The sequence below is a fragment of the Podarcis melisellensis genome (genome assembly GCF_964234715.1).
Source record: "Podarcis melisellensis genome assembly, chromosome: 7".
NCBI classification, from domain to species: domain Eukaryota; kingdom Metazoa; phylum Chordata; class Lepidosauria; order Squamata; family Lacertidae; genus Podarcis; species Podarcis melisellensis.
In genome coordinates, this window is record NC_138539.1 from 79,448,801 (window position 1) to 79,470,314 (window position 21,514).

Consider the following 21,514-nt stretch of genomic DNA (forward strand, 5'->3'; position numbering starts at 1 on the left):
GAGCTCCTGCAAGGGTCCCCACGCCGTGGGTGTGTTCCCGAAGCGCCGGGAGCTCTGCTTTCAGGGCGCCCGACGCTCCGGGAAGCAGGCTGCTATCCGCAGCCTAGACACGGCTAGCGGAGCGCTAATCCCGAAGCTTGGGGCGTGCGGAGCTCAGCGCGCCCCAAGCTTCTGGGCGCCGGCAAGGTCTCCGCTAGCCGTCGCGGGGCTCTCCCAGGGCTAGCGGAGACCTTGCCGGCACCCAGAAGCTTGGGGCGCGCTGAGCTCCGCACGCCCCAAGCTTCGGGATTAGCGCAGTGGTCCGCTAGCCCTGGGAGAGCCGGGCGACGTCGCGGGGCTCTCCCAGGGCTAGCGGAGACCTTGCCGGCACCCAGAAGCTTGGGGCGCGCTGAGCTCCGCACGCCCCAAGCTTCTGGATTAGCGCAGTGGTCCGCTAGCCCTGGGAGAGCCCGTGACGTCGCCCGGCTCTCCCAGGGCTAGCGGAGACCTTGCCGGCACCCAGAAGCTTGGGGCGCGCTGAGCTCCGCACGCCCCAAGCTTCGGGATTAATGCAGCGCTCCGCTAGCGGTGGGGGAGCTGGGTCTCCCACTCCTAGCGGATAGCTTCCTGAAGCCTGGAGAGCGAGAGGGGTCGGTGCGCACCGACCCCTCTCGCTCTCCAGGCTTCAGCAAAAGCCTGCATTCGCTCCATAGGACGCACACACATTTTCCCTTGCTTTTTAGGAGGGAAAAAGTGCGTCCTATGGTGCGAAAAATACGGTAACTTAATGATGTTAGTATGTTGATGTCCTATTTTGACCATACTTTAAAAGGCTGGAGGAGGAGGAGATTTCTATACTTAGCCTTACATTTTATCTGTTTCTACTTTCAGGCCTGCACAAATTGTGACTAGCCAGGGAAAAAACCCATGGTGTACCAGCCATGTTTTGTGGCCTGCCAGAATCTAATAGCTTCCCCTATCCCAACCCCATTTTTGCCATTTCAACCCAGTAGCAGAATGGTATGACTATATGACTGGTGGGCTGAATTCAGCTTGGTAGGTCACAGGTTGTACAAACCTGACAAATATTCCATGCAGATGGACTCCATTTCCCTCCTGACATTTCAAAGTTTCTGCTGTAGCTTTCCTTATGTTGAAATTTTAATTTACTTTCGGTTTTCTTTTTAGGAGCCTTATGGAGATGTGACAGAAAGAAGATATCTTCGAGAGAAGTTGAAATGCAAGGATTTCAAGTGGTACTTGGATAATATTTACCCAGAACTCCATGTGCCAGAGGACAGGCCTGGCTTTTTTGGGATGGTAAGTAAAATGTTTTTTTAGGTGGGTTTTTCGTAAGACTGACATCTCTCCTTCAGGATAGTTTGGCAAGGCAGAAATCAGCAGAAAGTGTAATAAGTTCAGATCTCACCCTAGACATGAATTCACTAGGTAGCCTTAGGTAATCCACTGTCTCTCAGCACTGGACTCCGTGTCAATAATAATACCATCTACCTTGTACAGAGCTATTGTAAGAAGTACTGATAATGTGCAATGTATCGGACAATCGGCTTCCAAAAAAGTTTGAAAACCAGAACATTTACTTCTGGGTTTTCGTTGTTTAAGAACAAAGGCGTTTGAGAACCAAGGTACCACTGTATAACTAGGTTCTTCTGGAGCTCATCAAGGGTCCAGAATTGTATTTGCAGCAATACAATGGTACCTCGGGTTAAGTATTTAATTCGTTCCGGAGGTCCGTTCTTAACCTGAAACTGTTCTTAACCTGAAGCACCACTTTAGCTAATGGGGCCTCCTGCTGCCGCTGCGCCGCCAGAGCCCGATTTCTGTTCTTATCCTGAAGCAAAGTTCTTAACCCGAGGTACTGTTTCTGGGTTAGCGGAGTGTGTAACTTGAAATGTATGCAACCTGAAGCGTATGTAACCCGAGGTACCACTGTAATCAGCTAGATGCTTCCCACTAATTAGATCCCATGATAGGGATGGTATAATGCAGGGGTCAGCAAAGTTTTTCAGCAGTTGGGAGGCCGGACTATATTTTTTGGGGGGGAGGATGAACAAATTGCTATACCCCACAAATAACCCAGAGATGCATTTTAAATAAAAGGACACATCCTACTCATGTAAAAACATGCTGATTCGCAAACTGTCCACGGGCTGGATTTAAAGGCGACTGGACCGCATTCGGCCCCCGGGCCTTAGTTTGCCTACCCATGGTATAATGCCACTATAAAGGAGCCATGCTTTTTTCTGGGAATACCCCTTCACATGTGTGCCACTACCACAATATGTTAACATTCACCATATGTCATGTGTAAGTGTATTATGTAATATGTCAGATGACTAGCTAACAAATGTTCCTCCAGTGGCTTCCTTTTTGCTGCCTACCAAGAGGATACCTATCCAGTATTGTCTTGGCTGTCTTCCCCATAGCTGAAAACATCTTGCCCAGTCATGCTTCCTTTATGTTATATTTCCTCCCCTCTACTGGTTTTATTAGTTCTTGGCAGATCCTTTCTTTATGAAATCCTTTTTGGGTGATACTGCTGTGAATTTCCTTGAAGGGAAAATTATTCTTCTTTTTATGTAGCTCTTGGGTCTGACATTTTGAGTTCAATGCAAATAAAGAAAGAATCAGTTCATTCCATGCTTGTTTTCACTGGGGAGAACTATGTTTACAACACATACAGCTTCCCAGCAAATTAGTACACAGAAGACCTGAAAGTTCTTCCAATGAAGATTCAGTCACATTATATTCGACCTGGCCTAAAGAAATTTGGAGCTAGGGTCAATAGTAATTCATATTGAAATTATTATTATTCATGACACTTCTCAACAGCATGACACTTCTCAACAGCAAATTCTCATTTGCTACCTCATTCTACGTAAAAAAGTGAATATAAAGTTAGATTATAAAAACAGTTCATATACCAGCTGAGTGAATTTTGACCATTGGTCTTCATCACCAGCTCGTATTTGACATTTCAAGACCAATTATAGAACATGGGAGTCTTCCCTGGCACAAAGAACAGTCAGCATATTTTAAAAAGCTCCAGGGCATATATTTTCAGGCAGTTACCAACACAATCTGGAGAGGAAATCCCCCCCCCCCAAATATAATTGCATTCTATGTGTGGTACCTGACTAAGTAATATTCACAGTAGAGCCCCTGAAATCAGTAGACTTAAGTTACTAGTCAGGACTAACTTAAGATCATTGGTTCCTACTATTTAGTTGTGATGGTTTCTCGTAAAAAAAAATTCTTATTGCTGCATCTGATGTGATACTGAATTATAAGCTGCTAAATTAATAGTTTTTAAAGTGCAGTGACTGATGGGATGTTTGGATTGTGGGCTGGTATCTCTTAACTGCCTTCTGCTGCCTTTCAGCTGAAGAACAGAGGGATGGCAAATTATTGCTTTGATTATAATCCTCTTGATGACCATGATATAACAGGACGTGTAGTCATATTATATCCTTGTCATGGCATGGGACAAAATCAGGTAAGATTTTCCCTTTACTTCCATTAGAGGGTCGAAATGTAGTTGCCCTTTCTTTGTGCATGTTTTTTGATATTAAAATATTTACAGCCCACTCCATCCTGCTTGATCTCAGGCAGGACACCTACTTTGTATATTGAAGTGTTGTATTAATGAATTAACGCACACAAAACAATAAACAATGAACACTAATCTTAAAGCACAAAGCAGATTGTAGTAGCAGGCAGCAAATTTTGACAGTGCACAAATACCTAAGTAAATAACCAGTTTTTAACCTGGCACCAAAACAAAACCGAAGTTGTTCCAGGTAGACTTCAGAAAGGAGGCCATTCCATAACCAGGGCATCAGGCCTATTTTCTGCATCTCAACATAATGGGCATTGCCTAAAGATGGTATCTTAATGAGCCAATCTCAGTGTTCAGGCTGTTTGTTTGTTTGTTTATAAATTCAACCATTTAACACCATAGTGGAGAGAGATGCTACTTCAAATACCTAAGTTTCCATTTCTTTCGAGTTTTATTGACTCCAAATTTATGAAATAGGCCCAGAAGTGTATTTGCAATCAGTGCAATGCATCTTAACTCTGGCTTCAATATCTAGTTCCACTTAGCAGCCTAGTTGCCACATTTTACACTAACTGAAACTTCAATGTCTTCATCAGGAACAGCCCCATATAGAGTGCATTACAGTCACTGAACTGGGGACTACCAGAGCATGAATTACTGTGGAGATGCTATCCCTGATCAAGAACGACTGTAGCTGGTAGATCATACTGAAGTTGGCCAAACAGACTCCAAGCCATACACCTGCTCCTTTGGGGCAGGGTGTTTTGTGTGTCAAAACGCTTCCATGTTGTTTGCCTAATTCCCATACACAGAAACCATCAACCCACAAGGCCTCTGTCTTGTTGGGATTCAGTCTGTTTTACTTCATATGCAGACCCCGATCCAGCACTCCACAACTTCCCCTAACTTGGTAGATATGGATTGGGTGCTAATGGCACCCAACTCTAAACTTCACCCAGCGGCTTCATACAGATATTATATGAAACATGTTCCCAGCAACAGGGAGTGTGGGGGAGCAAAGCCGCTGTAGTTTTAGCACTATGCACCAGAAAGCTGTGTACACCAGGCATAGGCAAACTCGGCCTGCCAGATGTTTTGGGACTTCAGCTCCCATCATCCCTAGCTAACAGGACCAGTGGTCAGGGATGATGGAAATTGTAGTCCCAAAACATCTGGAGGGCTGAGTTTGCCTATGCCTGGTGTACACCTTTAAACCATAGTTAAGCCTAACTGTGGTTTAAAGTGACATGCAAACTGGTAAATTAAGTTGTTTCAAAGTGCTAAATTGGATCGCTCTCTAAGGTGATGCAGATTACTCAAATTTGCATACAACTTTTTCCACTACATTTTTTTCCCTGCAAAACCCACTTCGCTGATTGCAACCGCAGGAGGCTTTGTTTTTATGTTCTAAGATCTAAGTTCTGGTGGCATTCATCTCCTGGGCTGGATCCTGGCATAGCCAGAGTGAGTCTATTGGTGTGCACTTTGCCTTTCCCAGCTGGCTGCATGTCTCTGAAGCTCTTAGCCCCACAGCTTCTTCTGCTGTAACAGCTGCTCTCACATTTGAGGTCCTCCAACTCACTCAGGGCTAAATGGAGGAGGAAGGTTTTTGCCTTTTCAGCTGCTTTCTCTCGGCTCGGTACTCTGTGGATCAAACCAACAAACCTTTATTAATGCTGTAAACCTCCTGTCCTGCCCCAATTCCCACAACCCCTTCTTTCCCTCCTCTTTCTTCTCATGGTCCTGGCTGATTATGAAATACCCTCCCCAGAGATTCTTGTTTGGCACCTACCATCCTATCTTTTAGGTGCAGAGTTAAAATTATTCTCTTCCCTTGGGCTTTTGGTAAGTAAAAGCACAATCCTTTTGTCGTTTGCTGTGTGCCAATTTTCCTGCTGCTAGTTTCTGTTACTGTTTTGTTTGTGTTTTAAACTTGTGTGAATTTTATATTTTGTCTTGGATTGTAAGACACCTTGAAGACCTAGTAGAAAGGCAGGGTATAGTATTTTTTTTAAATATAAAATGCTACATTCGTATATACCCTACTGCTTGGGATGAAGTTGTATTGAACACAGTTAGCAAACATGCATAGGTTTCCACTGTGAGCTGCCAAAATACCACTAACCACTTGCCCCGACTGGTCCTTCATTAATCATCTTTCTATCCATTTCCCTGTCATTTTCTTGGGTATTTTTGTGTGTGTTCCTTTATATTCATTACCACTAACTACTGTTACTATATTGGCAGTAGTTAGTGCCTGATTGTCAGGGAACTGGGGGCTGAGAAGGAGGAGATAATGGGAAAATACAGAGACAAGCCTACTTAAGTAGTTGCTCCTCATCAGAGGGTGAGGATGAAGAAGGGATGTCAGGAAGCAATGAATCAGGGAGGGGGGAGTAATTTCCGGGGCTCAGCTCTTCACGTAAAAGAGGAAGGAGAAGGGGAGGGCTCCGGAAGTAGCTATGCTGGAGAAAACGAAAGGAAACTTCAGTCGCTGCATCTGATACCGAATGAGCAGGACGTGCTCTGAGTGCTCTGTGTGTAAATAGGAAAATGGACTTAATAAACCTGTAAAACTGGCTGGAGGCCCGGACTCTTATCTCTACTAGCACCCACCAATCAACCTTGACACTGATGAACAAATTACCAAAAACAATCTATGTCGGGGCTGCAATTCAGAAAGGTTACAGTTGTCGCTACTGGATATGTTAATTTAGTTCCTGGTCTGGAGGACCCCTCCAAAAAAGGTGACTTTTTTGCATTTAAGCTCTATAGAAGGCTGTCTGTCTGAATGTCACACATACATACCTAAAGTTTTAGTAGAGATTTTATTTCCGTTTGGGGTTTGCAGTTTTTTGAATACACCTCCCACAATGAAATACGTTACAACACACGGCAACCTGAAGTCTGCGCAGCAGTTGATCCGGGATCTGATTATTTGAAAATGTATTTGTGCCAAGAAGGTATCCAGAACATTCCTGAAAATCAGAAAATTTTCTTCAGAGAGGTAAGGAGGCAGCACAGTCTTTTTGCTTGCATTGTACAGCCAGCAGCCATTAGCAATGAGTTAATGGGTTAAGGCTCAGTCCCCGAAAGAAGCTTCAAACAGAATTGCTCTCTAGAATAGTGGGGTGGCAGTTCATTGCTTGTTTCCCTTCACTCACTGAAACTACTTCAAATGTATTCATGCTTAAGAAGAAGGTTGGTTTTAGTACAATGTGAGGGTCAGGGGTCTGTAAGCTGTTGCCCATCTGTGCCCTCCCCCATCTGCACCTGAAAGATCAGGAAATATATTTACAACAGAGCGTTGAGTGGATTTCCTGGATAAGCTTCCACTGTAGATTTGCAGCACCACTTGATTGGCGCAACCCCAGTTGATAGGTAAAGGTAAAGGGACCCCTGACCATTAGGTCCATTAGGGGTTGCGGTGCTCATCTCGGTTTATTGGCCGAGGGAGCCGGCGTACATCTTCCGGGTCATGTGGCCAGTATGACTAAACCGCTTCTGGCGAACCAGTGCAGCACACGGAAACGCCGTTTACCTTCCCGCCGGAGTGGTACCTATTTATCTACTTGCACTTTGAGGTGCTTTCGAACTGCTAGGTTGGCAGGAGCAGGGACAGAGCAACGGGAGCTCACCCCATGGCGGGGATTTGAACCGCTGACCTTCTGATTGGCAAGTCCTAGGCTCTGTGGTTTAACCCACAGCGCTACCCGCGTCCCTTAACCCCAGTTGATACTGGACTGCAAAGAATGATAATATGCCTTCCTCTTTTAAGGCAGATATGCTATCTGAAACTGCTGTATACAGTTGGTAATTTGCAGATCCAGGCCATTGCAGCCCTTCACCAAAGTATTTTTGATTGACTAAGGAAAAGGAGGGCGTACCCTCAAATTGTAAACTTCATATCAGATTAAAATCCTTTTTTGATTTCACTTTATTCAGTAGATGTGTTTAAATAGTTGCTCCCTTACTACATAGACTGCTTTGGCTACATTGTGATAATTACTACAGTGGTACCTCGCAAGACGAATGCCTCGCAAGACAAAAAACTCGCTAGACGAAAGGTTTTTCCGTTTTCGATTTGCCTCGCAAGACGAATTTCCCCTATGGGCTTGCTTCGCAAGACGAAAACGTCTCGCGACGTCTAAAAACAAAGACATGTTTTGTTTATAAAGTTAATTTATTTTCCCTTCAGTTTTTGAACTGCTCTTTACAGTATGTGTGACTTTAAAGAGCAGTTAATAAACTGTTGTTGTACCAAATTTGGCTTTGTTTAGACCTTTTTTGACCATAGGAACGCATTAATTGATTTTCAATGCATTCCTATGGGATTTCGTGCTTCGCAAGACGAAAAATTCGCTAGACGACAAAAATTGCGGAACGAATTAATTTCGTCTTGCGGGGCACCACTGTACCAACAACTTTGTCAGAACTTCCAGAGAATAGTTGAGTTGAAAGGGACCCTGAGGGTCATTTAGTCCAACTTCCTGCAATGCAAGAATCTCAACTAGATCATAGAATCTTAAGAGCTGGAAGGGACCCAGGGGTCATCTTGTTCAACCCCCTGCTAAGCAGGAATCTCAGCTAAAGCATCCATGACAGATGGCCATCCAGCCTCAGCTTAAAAACCTCCAAGGAAGGAGAGTGCACTACCCCTCATGGGAGTCTGTTCCTAATGTTTATAAACAGCATTTAAGAATGAAATAGTTTTGCCAGAACTCATGTTAAAGTTAATTTCTACACTGTTCAGCGAAGGCTGCCTTCGGAGGGTTTTAAGAAAAAGAGTTCTCCTTAATTACCATTGTCTTGACAGAGAGTCAGTCACTTACTAAGAGTGACTGCAGTTGCTAAATAATCTTCAGATTCTGAATCTGCACACACAAAAATATTGACAGAATCCCACGCCTCTTTGCTTTTCTGTTAGTCTTCCTTCTTTCAGTTAGACTAATAAAAAGCTAAAAAGCGATGTTGATAAGTGCATTATCAGCTGGACTCTCAAATATTATTATACTGTCTTTACTGTAAAGTATAAAGTGTTCTGTACCATCTTTTGTAGGATGGAACGTTACTCCATGTGCAGACCCAGAAGTGCATACAAGCAGAATCTAATGCTTATGATGGCAATTCAGCACCTTTATTACGGCCGTGTTCCAATTCAGAATACCAGAAGTGGTTTTTCGAAGAAAGGAGCTGATGTGGAACTCCACTATTTTGTGCAAGAAAATAATTGAAATGGAAGAAAGAAAACCTTTATTATTTTTTTATGCAGAAGGGCTGCACTTTTCCTTTTCTACTTTCCTGGAATACTAGCAGGCATTGTAATGTATATATTAAATTGGTACAGATTTTCCTACAAAAGAAATCCGTACCTTACTTGGCAGCTATATGACTTCTCCAAAAGTGTCCTAATCCCACCCCTGCCACTGCCAAAAGACCATGTATTTATATAAACCTGTTAGGTATGGTAATGAAACGATTGCACTAACATTTGACAACATAAATATTTATTTTTTTAGCAAGATTTTCTGCAGTTGTGCCTCTCTAAGAGATATTAAAATGGGCCAAATTTTGCTGTGAAATGTGTGATTACAGGAGATTTCAAGTAGATTTATTTTCTGTGTACACCTGACATCTTAGGACTGAGTAGCAAACATGGTGGCCTTCAGTTGATGTTGGATCTAGCTCCCATCAGCCTCAGCCTGAATGGTCAATGGTCATGAATGATGGGTGTTGTAGTCCAACAGTATCCGGAGGCTACTCTGTTGGCTATCCCTGCTTTAGGGCTAGCACATTTGCTCAAACACTGGAGAACCATACAGATGGTACATACTGGAAATTCAACCATAGGCAATCATAATATGAAATATCAAACAATCATGCTGTGTCATGGCATGCTAGGTTAAAATTACTAATCATTTAGTGATTGAAATTAGCCTTTTAAAGCACCCATCATAAGCTTTATTTCAGCAAAAAATGGTGAACTAGATCTACTGGGGGCCTATTTCTGGCATACAGAAAAATTAGTGAAGGGGGAAAGAATTTGCAGGAGCAGATTTACTAAGGGGGAAACTATGCGTTGCACTGCAGCCATGTGTCACAAAGCGCTGACAGCCCCATCTATGTGGCAAGCACATTCAGGTGGGGGCAGTTTGCATCAGTTGAGGTAAGGCGAACGGTCAACCCTTTTCTTGCCGTCCTCTGGAGCTTCCCCTTCCAATGTGCTTTTAGTATTCGGAACCTGCATTTATCTCACAAATAGGTCTGGAGCCCTCTAGGTACAAAGGCAGCAGTAGGGGTGGGACGTTCCAGGAGGAGAGTTGCTGCAAAGGGAAGGGTTAAGCGTCTCATTTCCTCCTGGCCTTTTTCTAATGCAGATCTCCACCTCTGGAAGGTGCTTTCCAATGGAGAAGGAGATGTTGGGTTTGTTTCATATGTTTGTGATGTAATGTGTAGTTTGCCCCTGCTAATTAAGGCAACCAAGGATAGCATTCAGTTTTAAAGCTTTTAAAATAACTTGAAACTTTTTCTATACTTCGTACATTCAAGTTAAACTCAGAATAGACCCATGCAAATCAGTGAACCTAAGTAAGTGAAATATTGCTATTAATGGGTTTGCTTTGAGTATGACTTAATTGAATAGCACCCAGACTCTTGGGTTTTAAAGAACCAACAAAGCTACCTCAGACCACAAATTTTGAACTGGGCTTTAATCTTATGGTACTTTATTGTGAGAATTTTCCTTTTGAAAAACATGATAGGAAATGCCCCCATGCTCTGCTAGCACATAGCAGCCAACTTCAATAAAGCAAATATTGCATTATACCAGAGGGTACCAGTTTACTAACATAAAGTTAAGTATACCAGATTAGGCAATTGATACTGTGTTAATACTAAGTTTCAGTAGCCAGCTTCCATCATTGGTTCTCCACTACGGAGAAGAAAAACTAACTGTAGTGGTTGGCATTTCAACACAAAGGGATTTTTCTGCCTTGAGCCATTCATGTACCAAATTTTAAGCTGCTCTACTTAGGGCATAACCAATCTTCAAGCCATACAGTGCCAAAGTCCCACTTGACCTGTTAACTCCACTTATCTGCATGACAGAAAAGATGAGGTGTGTTATAGGTGTGAGGAATCCTGCACAGCATCTATACTTTCTCCTCCCCCCTAGATAGTTCCTACACTTCTGTTTGTGTGCTTAAACAGAAGATGGGGATACTTTTCTTGCAGCTTCCTCACTTGAAACAGAGTAAGTGGAACTTACTTTGAGAGAGTGTGAGGATTGTAGCTTAATCAGAAACAATTCTTAGTCAGTGATGAATCACCAGTCCTGGAATTTTTCAGGCAACAACAATTGATACATTGCCAGTTTCCACAGATCAAGCTTCATCATCTCATACCTCTTTGTACTTCAGTTGAGGTTCATCAACTTCTTCAGTGTCTCATGAAGGATAGCCCAAAGCAACACCTGCCTGGGTTGTCTGTTATTTCACCGGGTATACACTATGCTCCTTGGGAAATATGCTTCAGGAGTACCATTTCCCACCATTAATCTCTACCCCTGGAGTTTGCTGGGTATATCAGAGAAGAAGAAGACAAATATATGGGAAGCAGGGTAACATGAAAGCATAGGGGAGATGGCATCTGAAGCAACGCTGCAAACTTGGGAAGGGGTGAAGCAGTAGCATCTCGATTCACTGATGGTATTTTTCTTGCAGCGCCAAAATTGCGTGATTTTTGTTGCTTTTCAAAGTGGTCTATAATTCTGATCCATATCAGACACAGTTGACATGCATCATGTGCTATGAAATTACACAGTTCTTGGAGGCTGCTTCTTCCTAAGTGCCTTAAAAATTAAGCAGTCTTATTCTGTTGGATATACTGGGATGTTTCTTCACCTTATACTTTGATTTGTGTTATCACATGGCTGTTGAAACTGTTTAAAAGTATGATAAATGTTGTTTAGTAACTTTATAAATGATAGTGAGACTGTTTTATAATGGTTAGATATCCAACTTTTTCTAGGAATGTGAGCATAGGTGGGAGGTTTGTATAAGACTGTATAAAGTTCTGTGTTCAATTAATGTAGCGAGTACAAAAGCCAATAAACTATTTGTTGATTTGTCCTTCCAACTTTTCCTTTTAACCTTTTTTTTAATCTCCTAAAGGCCTTATCTGCCAGAAGCAGGCAGGTAAAACAAGAAATATGTTGCCTGCCAGTTTCCTTTTTCTGAAAGTATAGTCTTTTCTGAAAGATTATACTTTGAAGATTCTTTTGAATCTAATACTGACATTAATTGCGCTACCTTGCAAAATACCTCTTTTTTTTTTATTCTACAACATTTGCATTTAGATAACTGCTGGATTTTGACCCATGAAATCTAAGGAGTCTTTAAGACAGACATGAGAGGTCATTGCAGTGCGAAGGGTAAATAGGCACTTTTGATGCCATTTAAAATGTTTTAGTCATAGGATAAGAGTTTTGTTACGAATATACACACACACAAAAAACCCCTGGAATGTCAGTATTTGTAATAGAGCAATAGAAACAACTGAACATTATTTCCTGATTGTATATTTTCCACTTAGCTACTTAAAGCAGAGATTAGACAGGTAGCTACTAGAGACAGAGCCTTTTCTGTGGTTGCACCTTAATTGTGGAACTTCATTGCTGTCATTGCTTTGCCCAGCAAAGTCTGTCCTTTTTTTTTTTTTTGGACTTTTTAAAAAAAAAATGGTGCTCTTGCATGTTTGTGTGCACTCTTTATGCTTTTGACTTTCTGCTATTTTTATTATTTTGATAATTTGCTCACTACCCTGGAACCCAGTAATCTCATAAAGGCATTTCTTACAAAATACATTGTAAAAACACCTGCTATGATGGTAGGTCGGATACATGTGGGGGAATGCTTGTAACCTGCGGAGACCCCTTGCAGGTTGTAGTGTTTCTTTTGTGTGCACAGATAACCTTGATGGTGTAGCCCAGACAATTCAATCTCAATGGTAGTAGAAATGACTCTGCTGCGACAGTCATTTTGTCCCCTAAGTGCAGCACTTTATTTTTCCTCACATACGATTAAGTGGCAGAAAGTAAAAGAGTGCACTCATGTGCCATAAGAGTTGCAGCTAAATTTATTGGATTACTCCATTATCTGCGACAGATAGGAGCTTTTGCGTCTTTTTAACTTAAGTTATATTCATCGTTTTGACCCGTGCAATTTAAAGTGAACCACTGAGAACCAAACCAGCTCATCTGCTTAGCCTTACACATTTTATCCTCATTCTGTGTCTTTTTATTGGTGAAATGCTGGAACATATCATATCAATATTTATAGAGTGTACATTATCTCTTTTGGGGTCTGACAGATTTCAGGATGATTCCCCTCCCCAATATTAATATATATATATGCCACTTTTTAACATTGTATCTTTGTCATTTGATGGCTTTGTATGTTAGATTATCTCTAGGTGTAACATTGTACCCTTCTATTATTTTTGTTTGTTTGTTTATCTTAACCTTCTATATCGCCTTTCATCTGAGAATCACAGGGCAGTTTACAATATAAAAACACAAAAATACATACGATAGTATCAAATAAAAAAAATACGCCCACATTTACAAGGCCATAGATTGTTTAATAAGCCAAAGGCCTGGGGAATGTTCTTGCCCGGCACATAAAGATATGTACAGTGGTGCCTCGCAAGACGAAAAGCCTATTGACGGCTTAGCAAAGCAAGCCCATTGACGGCTTAGCGGATTAGCGCTATTAGCGGCTTTTAGCAGCTTTTAGCGGCTTATCGGCTTAGCGGATAAGCAGATAAATGGCTTAGCGGCTTAGAAAAAGGGGGGGAGGAAAAAACCCCTGCAGGAACTTGCAAGACATTTTCGTCTTGCGAAGCAAGCCCATAGGAAATTCGTTTTGCGAAGCACCTCCAAAACGGAAAACTCTTTCGTCTAGCGAGTTTTCCGTCTTGCGAGGCATTCGTCTTGCGGGGCACCACTGTAATGAAGGTGCCAGGCAAGCCTTCCTTGGGAAAGCATTCCACAAGCAGGGAGCCACCACAGAAAAGGCCTGTTCTTGTGTTGCCACCCTCTGGACCTCTTGTGGAGCAGGCGAACAAGGGCCTCAGTGTAGTAAACTCTTTAGTAACCAATAACCTAAACATTCCTTGGATGACTGCCAACTGAAGGCAACCTATGTACATTGTGGCCTCAAAAGTAAGCATAATGTCACACACTTCATCAGGAGAAGGGTAATTAGGCTGAAACAGAGCAGCATTCATTGCTCCAGTGTCCCAAGTCAGAAACATTGAAACTACTAGTCCAGCAAGGAAGCACTGTTGTTACCTGAAACACAAGCAGTTACCTATGGCCTGTCTGAGTAACACTGCTTGGAAAGAAGCCTTGCAAAGCTGAGCCATAAGGCTATAAAAACCACAGGTATGGAGAATTGTAGAGGTGAAAATAGCTAGCTCTAAAGCATTCACCATGCAATATCTGTTACAAAGGCCTGCTTGGTGTAGTTGCAACAAGCAGGTGCATCTCTCCATCCTCTGGGAACATAAGGAGGCTAGCATTTATCAAGGCACCTGCTCCCTAGCAGCAGGCTTTGCCAGAGCTTCTCAGTGCCAGTGCTCTTAATACAGAGCAACAGGCCATGGAGCTGGGGAAATTAACCAGCTGGAGAATAATAGTTTGGTCCCCAAAAAATACATCCATATCTGAAACGCACATATGAGAAAGACCACAAGTTTGTAATGCTGAGATTGCCATGAAAGGGTTTGCGTATCAGTAGCTTGGTCATGTGTAAATTGTGTATTTTAAATTGTGTTTCCACGTGGTTTTGTATCTCGAAGGTTCAAAGAAACAGCAAGACTGTTTCTGTAGAGTGAGGAGTGCAGGAATGACATCCCTGTGGCCCTCCAAATGTTTTTCGACTCCATCATCCCCAACCATTCTCCCTGCTAGTTGTTGTTGATGCGGCTTGACAGGTTCCCTGTCCCTGGTTGAGGAAACCCAATCCCACCCAGTATGGGCAAAGCACACTTAGTGGCCAACTGTTGGGTTGTGGGGCAGAAAATAAGGTGAAGGGAGAATGGAATTAAGTATTCAAGAGGGCAGTGGAAAGGAACATGGCACATACAGTAAAAAGGTAAAGGGACCCCTGACCATTAGGTCCAGTCGTGACCGACTCTGGGGTTGCGGCGCTCATCTCGCTTTACTGGCCAAGGGAGCCGGCATACAGCTTCCGGGTCATGTGGCCAGCATGACGTCAGCCGCTTCTGGCGAACCAGAGCAGCACACGGAAATGCCGTTTACCTTCCCGCCGGAGCAGTTCCTATTTATCTACTTGCACTTTGACGTGCTTTCGAACTGCTAGGTTGGCAGGAGCTGGGACCGAGCAACGGCAGCTCACCCCGTCGCGGGGATTCGAACCACCGACCTTCTGATCAGCAAGTCCTATGCTCTGTGGTTTAACCCACAGTGCCACCCGCATCCCTTACAGTGCCCACTTGCAAATACAAATAGCAAACTCAATTATTTGAGAGCCAATCCTAATGCAGCCAAAACACTACTGCCAATGCACAAGAGAGAGGTATCAGCAGGCTTTGGGTACCCTTAAGGTTTGTAGAAGTACACATTTATTTAGATCCCTCCCCAACCTCCCAAAGATAGGAAAAACCTGAAACATTCCATTGGCCATGGAATGATGTCCATTGAGGTAAGGAATGGAATAGAATAGAATAGAGTGTCGTGGAAGACAGGATGGCCAGCTGACTAGAACATTCTTAATTGGAGCATCCTACGCTGTAATGTTTTGTCGCAGTTCACACTTCTTTATTTTGAATATTTGTAGGCAGCTTTTCCAGTGGAGCATCCATTTGAAGTGTAGCATGTATGCTGACTGACTCAAAGGTTTGTTTGGCGCCTCATTTAAGGATGGGGAAAACCCACACTTTTTGATAAGTTGAAAAATTGTTCCAGGAAAGTGTGAATGTGTATTGTGTGTGTATGTTGTAACCTCATAAGAATCAGGCAGGCAGCACCTTGCATGGCTAGCTTTCATTGCGAAAATGAAGGTCAAGTCCAAAGAGAAGACAGGACAGTCTGTCTTCCACTTTTTAATATGGTGAGCACATTTACCAGGAAGGCTCATTACCTTAGTTATATATGTCTGATTTATCTCTATGTGATAAATGTTCTTTTGATCAGGACACAGTTGTGGCCCATTACTTGAGGTTGCCGTCATCTAATAGTGAATATCTAAGTTCTCTCTGGGGGGAAATTGGCACAACTCCAAGAGCAATTCAAAACACTGTTCCTATATGTTTACATAAATTATATATGTTTGTATGCATATGTGAAACTTCCTTAAAAACTCAGATAACCTAACATCACTGGTCTCCTGTTCCCAAATATATTTATTTGGAAGTTCCTGTTGTTTTAATCGAAAGATTCCATTAATAATATAGGATCTGTTGCACTTCTAATAACCTTTATATTATAGCCTTACAGATTCATTGAATGAATGATGAAGTGACAAGAATTTTATTTCTGTGCAAACTGTAAGAGATGGATAGGCCGTGATTCAAATTTCATGCCCTCTTTTCCTTTGCCGATTTAAAATAAATGTGATGAGGTTTCAGCCAATTCCCCTGAGCAGACTTCTCTGTAATTTGATAAAACACTCCAGCAGAATATAGTCAGAGAGCTAACATTTTGTAGAGTTATCTGAAATGAAATCTTTGCACATTTGATTTGGCATTAACAACTTGCTAAAGAACAATGCTTGGGGGGTCGGTCTCTGTGTGTCCCTGCATGTGTTTTGCTGATGCAGTGGAGAATAAATTCTGATGAATTTATGTTCAATAAGGCTGATATTTCATAATGAAATATCTAACTTTAAAATATATATTTTCAAAAACAATATTTTTTAAATGTTGAAATTGTATGAATAAAAAAAAATTACTTGTTTCTTTACATTTTTTTCTTAGCACATGGCATAGAAATATGGTCAGCGGCACCTGCAAACACTGTTGCAAGGCAGTTTATACAGTCATACCTTGGGTTGAAGTAGCTCCAGGATGAATATTTTCGGGTTGAGCTCCGCGGCAACTTGAAGTAACGGAGTGTGTTACTTCCGGGTTTCACCGCTCGCGCATGCGTTCAAAATGACATCACGCGCATGCGTGGAAGCAGCGAAACGCGACCCATGCACGCGCAAACGCACAGCTGCGTCTTACGTTTACTTCAGGATGCGAACGGGGCTCCAGAACAGATCCCGTTTGTATCCAGAGGTACCACTGTACTCCTGACTTATCAGCTGATTGTCGGGCCTTCGGAGCACAGTGCAAACATCAACAATCTGCAAATGTCAACAATCAGCTCATTGTTGGTGCTTGCAAAGAGCCCTGTGCAACTGACAATCAACCAGCCACCAAAGCACAGCCCCAAGAATCAGGTGGGATTGGCTCCACTAAGGAGTTTACCATTGGGGTGGAGGAAATGGTTTGGACTGCTTTTTCTGTAGAGGCAGAAGTGCTCCTAAAAATGGATAATTCTTCAGAGAAAGCTTCCCATGTGTTTCCTCTAAGGATTTCAATCCAAGCTGCTTCATTTGGGAAGAAGAAAACACTCAGTTTTCCCCTGTGCAGGGTCTTGTAGCTGATTTAAGGTTACAGGGAGCTCCTTTGAAAGTGTGCTTTCAGCACCAGTCACCTGACTGGTGCTGAAAGAATGTCTTCAGTGTGGGTTGCTGCAACTCCCAATCAGCTGATCAGTGGTTAAAGTTATCTTCTTTGAACTTTGAGAGGCATCATTCACTACATTATGACAGCTGCTGATTGACAGTTGGGTGATCCAATAGGGATATAAAGTTCTGGCCTTCTGACCATATCTAATTCCCCACTCCCATAATATAATATGGGTTTCTCCTTGATAGTAACAGGTGAGGAGGTCCAAAGCACAAATACCATATGCTGTTCACTCCATATTCACGAGGAGCCAAACTCTCAGTGTGACAAGACCTGTGTTTTGGACCTCCTCACCTATTAATATCAAGCAAGATCAAAGTGTTTGAGTAGGCACATATTGGGGGAGGGATATTGTATGATTGCAATGTAAGCCACCTTCAAAATGGACTGAAAGCAGCATGTAAATCTAAACAAAAAGGAGCTAGACAAGCATTCCTGAAGCAAAGGATAACAGCTATAAATTACTTTGCTGGCATCATGATACCATCGTCTTAATCTCAGAAACCTACAGAATAACTTGATTCTGCCTCCCTCTGTTAAAGGTAAAGGGACCCCTGACCATTAGGTCCAGTCATGACTGACTCTGGGGTTGCGGCGCTCATCTCGCTTTATTGGCCGAGGGAGTTGGTGTACAGCCAGCATGTGGCCAGCATGACTAAGCCGCTTCTGGCGAACCAGAGCAGCGCACGGAAACGCCGGTTACCTTCCCGCCAGAGCAGTACCTATTTATCTACTTGCACTTTAACGTGCTTTTGAACTGCTAGGTTGGCAGGAGCTGGGACCAATCAACGGGAGCCGTGGGGATTCGAACCGCCGACCTTCTGATCGGCAAGTCCTAGGCTCCCACAGTGCCACCCGCATCCCTTCTCTCTCTGTTACTCACCCCCCTTTCTTTTTGCTTCCCACCAATTCAGCAGAATTGGTGAAGTCATGACAGATCTGGTTTCTCTCCTGTTAAAAGCCCACAATCAATATACAGACCACAGCCACCTACACTTCTTCCTCAGTCCCTTCCTTCTTGTCATGTCCACTTGTGCAATTATTACATTCAGCGCCACTTAATTTCCTGCCTAAAGATTCTGGTTGCTTTCTGGTGTTTTGCCACGTGTTGATGAGCACAATGTCTCTATCCTTCTCCCGCCTTGCTTTTTATCTCTTTTTACTGTTCCACTGCTTCCCCAAGACAAAATATTTTCATTTAAATATTATTTACTAATATTTCTCGAATGCTTTTTTAATTAATTCTCATTACTTATCTTCAGCACCCTTCTTGGTCCCAGTGTATGGGCATTTCCCAAACTGTCAACAGAATGATGACATAGTACTGCAACAAGAATGCATCCATTCTATCGTGTTGAAGGTGTCCGGAAATGAAGCAAAAATAATGAGTCAGCATACATTCACATAGTGGTACTACTATAAATAAAGGATGAGGCCTATTAGTTATGACCCAATAGTGAAGTCTTATTGCTGGAGATAATGCCAGATTAAGGAGTAGCTACCGTATTCTTCGCTCTATAAGACGCACTAGACCATAAGACGCACCTAGTTTTTGGTGGAGGAAAACAAGAAAAAAAATATTCTGAATCCCAGAAGCCAGAACAGCAAGAGGGATCACTGCACAGTGAAAGCAGCGATCCCTCTTGCTGTTCTGGCTTCTGGGATAGCTGCGCAGCCTGCATTCGCTCCATAAGACGCACACACATTTCCCCTTTTTAGGAGGGGAAAAGTGAGTCTTATAGAGCAAAAAATATGGTATGTTCTACCACACAGAGCCTGAACAAGGAATGTTTCCACAAAATAATCAAACTTAGACAGTGCAGCATCCATTTCAACTTTATAAGGACACAGTTCTATAAGGATTTACTTGTTGTGCTTAAACATGCTTCTGGTGAAGTGAACTCTAGCCCATGAAAACTTATGGAAAAATGTTTTGGTCTTTAAACTTTTTGTTCTTTTTAATTGTTAGGATTTTAACCCCCTCTTTCACATTCTTCCTGGCTAAAACCGAACCCTTCCTTATCTCTTGTTAATGCTAATAAAAACAGAAAATACTCGCTTTATTTTCATTTCAAACTCTTTTGGTATAGTTGAACTGACAGTCCTACTCTACCTTCAGTCATTTTTAATTTATCAACACCCGTTAGAACTTAACTCATAAGAAATCCAAATAGAAACAAAATGGTTTTTCTACAAACAAATTAACTCTGCCACATTAATTTACCAATCAATTTATACTTTTTATATTAAAAATACCCGAGTTCTTGATGCAATCTGTTTTTCACAGAGCTATATTTTATGGCATTAATTATATTTTTTTCTATCTTTTCTAATTTGAATTCCATATTAGAACGAAGTCTGATGTCAAGGCAGTTGTAGTACAACTGACATAGTTTACAGCCCTTTGGTCTACCTTTTTAACTTCTGCCATGTTCTATTAACATTTTTCCCCTGCAGGTTTGCTTTGTCTGGTTGCATACGTTGCAGGGAGAAAATGAAATTAAATCTTTTTAAAAATATCAAATTGTAAACAAGCCAGGCTGTTTGTGAAATATATTGTCTTTATCAAAAAGGGCTTATTCAGTCAGCTTGAAAAGTGGGAAACAGTAGACCTGTGAGATAATGGGATCTAGGCAATCTTTGATTTTGTGCACAGATGTGTGAATTAGTGTATGCAGGAATGTTTTCATTATTATTATTTTTTATGTAGGACATATGTTAAGTGGAAGGGTCTTGAGGGCAACAGAACTGGCTGTGGAACTGGCAGTGTTACAGATACTCATTGTGCATTTGTAAGAAACATGTTTATTTATTAAATACTTAAGGATTGCCTTGCTGGATCAGATCAACAACAGTATCAGTACAGCATTCTGTTTGCAAAGAGATGTCGTTGCATCAGACAAACAATGGAGTGGCTGTTGCTTTTATATGTTGCTTGTGAACTTCCAGAGATACCTATTTGGCCACTGTTGCAAACAGCATGCTAGACTTAACTCAGACTTTGATCTTATCCAGGAAGACAATTCTCTTTGCTTTTTGCCATGGTAGATAGGAAGAATGAAACAGTCATGTACAGAGGAAATGCCTCCTGCATTATTTTCAATGGACATGTATCCATTTAGCTATCACAACATGATTTGCCACCCGTTTTTGCTATTCCCCCACTCCAACTCCCTAGAAGCTCTGTGAATTTCTCTTAGAAGCAAAAACAAGCAGTGACAATTGCCACATGCTATGGCACTGAATGAGGGATGCGGGTGGCGCTGTGGTCTAAACCACAGAGCCTAGGGCTTGCCGATCAGAAGGTCGGCGGTTAGAATCCCCGCGACAGGGTGAGCTCCTGTTGCTCGGTCCCTGCTCCTGCCAACCTAGCAGTTCGAAAACACGTCAAAGTGCAAGTAGATAAATAGGTACCGCTTTGGCGGGAAGGTAAATGGTGTTTCCGTGCCCTGCTCTGGTTCGCCAGAAGCAGCTTTGTCATGCTGGCCACATGATCCGGAAGCTGTCTGCAGACAAATGCCGGCTCCCTCAGCCTTTAGAGTGAGATTAGCGCGCAACCCCGGAGTCGTCTGCGACTGGACGTAACAGTCAGGGGTACCTTTACCTTTGGCACTGAATTCCACAGGCTAATTATTTATTGTTGCCAAGCAATGTGCATAGAGCTCTACACAGAACTTACAGGATGGATCGGTTTTGCATGGCGGTTTGCGTCTTGTTGGTTGGAGACCAATCAGTGTTTTTGAGGTGGGGACGTACAACTCCTGTGTGAATAGAGGGGCTAAACTGTGCACAAGCCCCTTCTCAATGTGGCAAAATGTCACCAGTGACCAGGGTATGTTCACACCACTGCCTTAGTAAAGTCTGGTAAAAAGGAGGCTGAGAGGAGATACGATAGCCATCTTCAAATATCTACCAGGCTGCCACATGGAGGATGAAGCTTGTTTTCTTCTGCTCTGGAGGGTAGGACTCGAACCCGTGGCTTCAAGTTGCAAGAAACCCTCAGAAAGAACTTTCTGATGGTAAGAAACATTCAACAGTGGGATGGACTCCCTCGGGAGGTGGTGGACTCTCCTTCCTTGGAGATTTTTAAGCAGAGGTTGGGTGGCCATCTCTCATGTATTATTTAGTTGAGATTCCTGTATTGTAAGAGGTTGGACTAGATGACCCTCAGGGTCATTTCCAACTCTGCAATTCTAT

At 42.5% G+C, this 21,514-nt stretch overlaps 1 protein-coding gene across 1 annotated transcript in view; it reads left to right on the top strand.

Annotated features, from left to right (window-relative positions):
* Positions 1-11,695, top strand: part of GALNT12 (polypeptide N-acetylgalactosaminyltransferase 12) — a 36,051-nt gene extending 24,356 nt beyond the window's left edge. Inside the window, exons 7-10 of the mRNA XM_081920051.1 lie at positions 1,168-1,299; positions 3,383-3,496; positions 6,411-6,566; positions 8,619-11,695. Of these exons, the coding sequence (XP_081776177.1) occupies positions 1,168-1,299; positions 3,383-3,496; positions 6,411-6,566; positions 8,619-8,756 (540 nt within the window). The 3' untranslated portion in view covers positions 8,757-11,695. The remainder of the gene's footprint in view (positions 1-1,167; positions 1,300-3,382; positions 3,497-6,410; positions 6,567-8,618) is intronic.
* The last annotated feature ends 9,819 nt before the right edge of the window (positions 11,696-21,514 follow it).